Source organism: Typha latifolia, chromosome 11 (assembly GCF_019914945.1).
Source record: "Typha latifolia isolate L0001 chromosome 11, TyphaL0001v2, whole genome shotgun sequence".
Lineage (NCBI taxonomy): Eukaryota > Viridiplantae > Streptophyta > Magnoliopsida > Poales > Typhaceae > Typha > Typha latifolia.
Window position 1 is genome coordinate 4236693 of NC_133096.1, and position 7542 is coordinate 4244234.

The 7542-nt window shown below is 41.9% G+C and overlaps 1 protein-coding gene across 1 annotated transcript; it reads left to right on the plus strand.

Annotated features, from left to right (window-relative positions):
- Nucleotides 1–5931: 5931 nt before the first annotated feature.
- Nucleotides 5932–6995, plus strand: LOC140798286 (uncharacterized). The gene has a single exon (XM_073152095.1). It carries the CDS (start codon nt 6229–6231, stop codon nt 6667–6669), a length of 441 nt encoding a protein of 146 aa, XP_073008196.1. The 5' UTR covers nt 5932–6228; the 3' UTR covers nt 6670–6995.
- Nucleotides 6996–7542: the final 547 nt, after the last annotated feature.

Here is a 7542-nt window from a genome sequence, read left to right on the forward strand (position 1 = left end):
CATCAACAACTCATTTAGATCTAGACTTGCTATGCCATTTCATACAGATTTAACGAAGCAAGGCAGTGCATTTACGATTTAGAATAGATAAAGTAGAACTATCAACAATCAAAAGGTGGCTCAGGCCTTCCTTCCTCTCCAACCTAGAGATCTCCAGCTTAACTCAATCCAAATTCGACTCAAGTCTACCCAACCAAGAACGGTTCCAGTTGGTGACTGAGTTTTGGATCGAGCTAAGCTTGGTGTGAAAGGTTTGAATAGGGGAAGATCCAAGAAAGTATGCCAACCCCAACAATTATCAACTAAATCCCTAACTTGCGAGTAATCAAACTAGAACCATTCAAAGCGAAAGGGTAGATTAACATATTTTTTGAAAAAAAACCTAGAGTTACCATAATCAAGGCATGATCCGAGGCAATCCTAGGTAAGTGTTATACTGAAATTCAAGAAAACTATGCCATTAGATTCGAATGAATGAAAACTTGGTCCAAGCGAATAAGAATCCTAGCAACTCCATGGCGACTATTACACTAGGTATAAGGCAAACTAGAGAAGCCCACATCGGTTAAATCCGTTTTGTCTATAAGTGAACGTGTTAGGTTTTTAATTGTTGGCAATTGTGTACAAAATATTCTATGTGTATTTTTACATGTATATGAGCTTTATACAAGTCTAGAATATCTCTGGTTTGAAGAATTGCAAGATTATTAAAGAAAAGCTGTTGAGTTCACACCGAGTTCACACCGCGTTCACAAAAGCGTTCGAACGCGGTGCGTTCACAAACGCCTTCGAACGCGGGTACTTATGTTCACACAGACCGAGAGCTGCATTCATAAACGCGTTCGAACGCGGGTACTTGCGTTCACACAGACCGAGAGCTGCGTTCACAAACGCATTCGAACGCAACCTGAAGAATTCAAGTTGTCGCGTTCGAACGCACTCGGGTCCGTTCGAACGCACCCGGGCCGCGTTCGAACGCACCAACTAAGTTTGAAAATATTGGATTCTCGTGAGTTCGAATAAGACTTGGATTTGACTCTATCTTGGAGATCATATGTAAGGATTGTGATGCCCTATCTCTAAGGGTGTTGAAGAAGCATTATTGAAGGAGACTTCTTGAGGCTACATCGGTTCTTCAACTATCAAGATTCCACTCATCTACAAAACTTAATCTTTCGTCTTAAGGGCTATTTAGATGAAAGATCAATCTCAAGGGTTACTAAGGTTGGACTTCAATCACGAGAAGCAGTGAATCGTGGGTTCTAGCTAGCAAGACTGAGAGGAACAAAGTCGTTTGGTTCGACGGATTGTTTTGTGAGTCAGTCTTGTAACCGCTACTATACTAGTGATTGGTTTTGATCCGAGTTTGGATCGGTGGTTTTTTCCCGTTTGGGTTTTTTCACCTTAAAATCTTGGCGTTCATCTCTGTTTTCATTTTTAATATTTATTTAGAGTTTTACTTAAGTGAACGAGTGATATCACTGCCTAGCATTTAGATACATACTTGTATCTAGGGGTTTTTCAGAACGGAAGACCGAAGCCGAATGAGTAAGGAAAAAAGGTCTACCTCTAAGTTTATCATCAAGACTTAAAGTGCAATTAAAATCACCCATGAGCATCCATGGAAGATTAATATTAAAATGACTTAACTCATGCCAAAGCCAATTATGGCTTAAAGAAATTGTACTAGCATAGTTAACATAAATTAAAAAAGACTCGGTACCTGTCTTACTTAGAGACTATGGCATGTAGTGCTTGAGCCGAAGAATGGATGAGGGTAATTTGTATGATGTTGGTGCGCCAACAAGCATAATCCCATCAACAACACTTGTCATAGGGACAAATAAACCCAACCATTCTAGTTCAAGTCTACAAAGGAAATAAATAGAACTTTTGAGAGTTAGAGTGAGTCTCAATAAGAGCAAATATGTAAAGGGAGTAACAATTTAAGAACTTGAATAAGTAAAATAGTGCTTCCCTTTTGGAGAGGCAGCAAATATTCTAATAGATAGTCTGCATTAAGAAACCATTAGGGATGGGAGATCCTTATCGATCACTGCCAAATCAATTTTCTGAAAGGGGTTGGTCAACTATAGCTTCTCGAGCCATCTTCTTTACTTTCCTCCTTCGAGGCTTTAAAAAAGCAACAGCTTTGACAAGAGAGAAGGCATTTTGAATTTTCCTTTGCCAAAAGAACTTATAGGCCGAGTGCGTTTTTATGTCAGGATCAGTGAGTTCCTCAAGGATGAAGACGTCCGTAGCCATCGCCCTCTCATAGGTCTAATGGAGAGCCTATGAGGCAATGGACACCAAGTCAGCATGGCTCGATATGCCATTAGGGTCCAGTGAAGGAGGAGGGAGAATGGAAAGGTTTGGTGGAAATTAAAATCCCTCAGTAGTAGGCTCACACATCTCAAGAATAGATGAAAGGTCGATCATAGGAAAATCGGGAAGGAGGAAGGGAAAATGGCTAGTGTGGGGGGATGAACTCTCAGAAGATTGGTAGCATTTGGTTGAGGAAAAAAATTGGTAACGTGGAGCATGGTACCTCTGAAACTATCGAATTAGTAGGAGAAGTACTCTCAAAACCATCAATAGCCATCAAATCAGGAACAAAGGTAGTAATGACGGGGTGGAGAGAGGTCAAGTCCTTGGGAACATTGCACGGGTTTGGTATGGTCAATGGTTATGGGGCAACACCCATGACATGGCTCTTGATAGATCCATTGATGCAGCCATTGGGGATATCAAGAGGTGGCTTGCACTACAATAGGAGCCCACTTGATGGCAATAGGCATGTCAGCAAGTGAGCCACTCGAGGAGCTAGGGTATGGGTCGCGATGTGGGGACCCTCGATTTTGATGAGCACGAGGCAGAAATAATGGTTTTTTTCCTTTAGCATCATGTTCCCCTTTGGCACTTGAGCGTTCCATCACTGACGCATTAGGGATTGAGGGCTATTGATTCTTACAGCCCTAGGTGAGCTTACCATCAAGTACAGACACAGAAGACTTACCCTCACCATCCTCCAAAGTATACTTACTTGCCTTCATCATCTCCTGAGCCACCGTGGTGATAGGTGTGTCATCGCTGATTGCGCTGGCATTAGCATCTCCAGGAGTACTAGCTCTAGCGCCTCTAGGAGGATGACCTCGCTTGATACGGTCATGGATCGGGGTGTCCATAGAATATATCGAATCTAACCGTTAATTCTTGGATATGGTGGATGATTGATTAGATGGAGGATGATTATGGAGGATTAAGGATGAATGGTGGAGATGGAATAGTGGAGATGGAATGGCTATGGATGGTAGATGAAATATGATGGAAGGGGATAGGGAAGATATGGAAGGATATTTAAGGAAATCTAGCAAAGAATTCGAAATAGATGGTGATTGAGGTCTAATTTGGATCTAAATATAGCCGTATATTCCAGGCTGCTTTACTAATGATCCGACCGTTGGATACTTATCAAATTTGGATGGAAGATAGATCCTTGAGTCAACTTTCTAGAATGGGATTGGGGGATTGGGGGCAATATGCGGATTTCTAGATATCAAGGTTTTACCAAATACTTTGCTGGATAAGAATAGATCTAGAGATGGATATTTTGAGATAAATTCTGATCGATCTAACTGTCCAAAAGATTTGATATTTTGGTAGATTGTTCCCTTAGAAGTCAAGGATCCAACGAAATCAAAATCAGGTCGATCAGATGAGTAGATCAAGATTTATGGTGCAAATATTGACCAAATGTCAGATAGTTGCGAGATGGATGTAAAAGGTGGAACCTATGGATTGATGGGATTTGTCAATGGATGGTGGAAGAGCTACGAGCATGGGGAAGACCTTAGGACGTGGAGGAGATGAATGAGATGGTGTGCGCTAGATCGGGGTGTTGCGCAAGGCAGAGAAAATGAGGAAAGAGGGAGTCGGCTCTTAGAGTCGAAAGGGAATGACTAGTTGAATACGAGGGAGAGGGACATAACCATGATGAGTCAAGTCCTAAATTGATAGAATAGAGAGAAGTGGGTTCAAGCCAGAAGTTTCATAATAATTCATCCATGATCCTCAAGTGAAGATTAGCCCTCCTATTTATAAGAGATAGATACAAGTAGGCTTAGCCCATTACCCAATATGGGACTAAACAAAAGCAAATGCAATAAGTAAATAAGCAAATAGAGTGGATAACTGTATTGAGCCCAGCCCAATACCCTTTGAGTGGACCAACTTGGCCTAAAGCCCATTTTCTAGACTAACCCAGCTCACTCGGATCATATCATCAACATCCTATTTTAAAAACAAATCCAAGGACCATATGGCTCGACAATAGTTGGAGTCTCATAGAGTTGAATGGAGCCTAATGCATAGGTAACCCTCGGCCAGTTTGAGTTGCAGACTTCTCCACGGGATTAGTTAATTGCCATTACCAATAGTCTTGCAAGGAGAAACTTCAGAAAAGGCAGTTAGCCGATGACTTATCCGTCCACAATGGAAACATACCACCAACAAGTTTTCATAGGCCACAGCTTGATGCACTTGTTCCCCTGACGGCTTGATGAGTGTAGTTTGCTTTAGGGGTTTCATCAAGTCAATTTCGACACACACCCTAGCATACCTACCTCTTGTTTGAGCTAGGGTATAGCTATCAATTTTTAGTGGCCTCCCTAAATCAAATGAGGTTACTAGAAGGAGGTCCTCCTTCTAGTATTCCCCTGGTAGGCTTACAAGTTGCACCCAGACCGGGCCTGACATGATTTCTTTTGCAAGGGGGCAAAAATTTGGCCTCCACGGTACAATGTTTAACACTAGGCCCCAAAAAGTCCAAGGGCCACCGATAAGGACATTAACTTTATCACCCTCAAAGGAGAATTTAAAAGTGAAAAACCCAACCACCATATCTATAACTTGAAGGTTACCTACAGGCTTTCATCATCTCATTGTCTCCTTAAAGAGGTATTCCAGAGATGGTGATTGGCCCAAAATCTTACCTATCAAATTGAATCTCCGCTCAACATGACTTTATTTAATTCTTTTAGGATCAAGGGCAACTGTAGTGGTGGAAGAATTTGTATGCAATGAAGAATGTCGCTGTAGGGAGTGGTTGCACTACAGATAGCAACATTTGAATGGGAGGTTTTAAATAGTTGGGCCCAAGACAGCTGCTGAGAAAGTTCTCCAACACTAGTTGCTTTAATGGAGGCTTTGTTGATAGGTGGCTCACTTTGAACTCCTTTAACTCCATTCTTTGTTACAGTGGAAGTAGTATTAACGGATCGCGAGGGTAGCAAACGATTAGGTGGGTCAAGGGGCTTTAGAGCGAGAGCAAAGGCCGACAAGGCTAGGGAAGAAGAGGATATTTCACTTATCTCTTTGAATAATGTTTCTATAAGAGTTTTACTTGCTCAAACTTGTAGATTTAATTGTTTATATATCCGGAGAAGATTTGCTTTTATCGTCCCATATATAATATTTGAGCTTTTGAATAATAAAAATAGGAGATATTTTCTATTTTGTTTTATTCGTTATAGTTCCTCTGTCAATCAATTATGGTTGCTTAGTCGATTATAGGTTTTCTTATTAGGGTGCAGATTCCGAAACTGTTCCAACAACTGCAAAAAGATACACTTTCCCAATCAAACCTCTCCAGCCTGGCATCCATCCTCTTTCCTATACGTCGAGCTAAGCAACTTGGAGATCGGAACACACACACACTCTCTCTCTCTCTCTCTCTCTCTCTCTCTCTCTCTCTCTCTCTCTCTCTCTCTACCAACTCCCTAAGTCACCGTGCCGGACCCACGACGTTTGAATGATTCCGGATAATCGTCGCTATTCACGATACGGTCTTTATAAACGATAATGACGTGCATACCCTCTAAAATAAAATAAAAAAAGATAGATAAAAGAGGAAAGCTACAGATCTCATAAGATGAGATGAAGAAGCCTGAGAGGGGGGTAAAAAGACGGACCAAACCTGCGAGCCATCACTTCCCCTTTTACGGATCAACACAGGACTTCCATATCTTCTATTTCCTATTTCCTTAGTCCCAATTATTATCTACGCCCATCCTAGCATCGTGTATAAGTAAACCTATCTTAACCCCAAATTAGGCTCTACAACTATTTGCCAAAATGGCACCTCGAGATCTCCTCCATACCTCGGTCTATCTTTTGTCGATTTGGGTTTAGGGTATTACTGTTCCTCCGGATTACCGGTCGAAAGGCTTGATGGCGGCGTCATCGTCGGGGTTCTTTGCGATCTGCTTGCTGCACTCGGCGGTGGCGATCACGTGCGGCGCGCTGATGATGTTTTACTTGAACGAAATCGCGGCGTTCGGGCACGGCGCGGAGACGGCGCAGAAGCTTCAGGGCTCCACGCCGCACGATCAGTTGCTGATCCAGACCTCTGATTCCTTCGCCGGGCTTCTGCTCTTTGCTATTGGGTTCCTTCTCTTCATGGTGGCGTTCGTCAAGGACCGCGATTTTCAGGCCTTCTTTGCCAAGGGTTGTATCCTTCTCCATGCCGCCATGGCCATGTGGCGCATCTACTTCGAGCGCCGCCTTGAGGATCTTGCACGCGACTGGCCACGCCAGCTTGTCGGGGACTTTGTGCTCAGCCTCTCATGGATTCTCTTTCTCGTATACTCGTGGCGCGAGAAGTATGATTGAGCTGATGTGTACGATGAGGGACTAAACGGGGAACTTCTGGATTTCTACTGCGGTGGTAGGTATGCTTGTTTAGCCCCTTTGTTCGAATTGAAAAGGGAATTGATGTTACCTAGTGATGGTTTCTTGCTTGCTTGCTTGCGCTGCGAAGATTGGAGGGGTTTGGTAGTAAATAGTTTGTGTTGCTTGATTTCTTGGTCAAGTAGGCATCCTTGTAAAGTTTCTGTTTCCCTTTGATCACGGGGAAGAAAACATTTCCTTTCTATTGCGGTGATATATAAGTCTAGGGCCATTTTAATGAAAATGTTACTTTATTGTGTTTGTGGTTATTTCTTGCATTCTCTTACTTTTCTGGATACTCTTGATTAACTTGTGTTGCTCTGAGTTTTAGAAAAACACTGTTGTTATCTTCCTTGTGATTATCATCTTTGGTCCAAGGCATGAATTAGTTCTTTGTGTTTCTTGTAAGCTAGTTTTGCTTTGACTAGGTAATAGAGAAAAAAAAAACTGTCTTGCTAGCACTCCTGAATTCAAGATTGAATGAAATATTGTTGTTAATACTGATGCAGCTGAGTTGCGCGAGGAGACGATAGATCTACATCAACTTGTTGATTCGTGCACGATACCAGATTGAAGCCTTCCTACTCTCTTGATTCTCCAAGAGAATACCAGAAATAGGGCATCAACAATAGCAAACAATGTTGGAACTTGAGAAAACTTTTCGAATTTCAATAGCATAAAAATTCAATCAATGTCTATGGTTGCAAGCCATAAGGCCTTATTTATATGAAAAATAAATAAATAAAGAGTTCTAGTATAGCTCAAATCTCTAATTCTATGAATACATCTGATCTAAAACAGAATAAGAAACAAACT

Coding starts and splice junctions, on each gene's coding strand:
- LOC140798286 (XM_073152095.1), top strand. CDS start 6,229: ATGGCGGCGTCATCGTCGGGGTTCTTTGCGATCTGCTTGCTGCACTCG.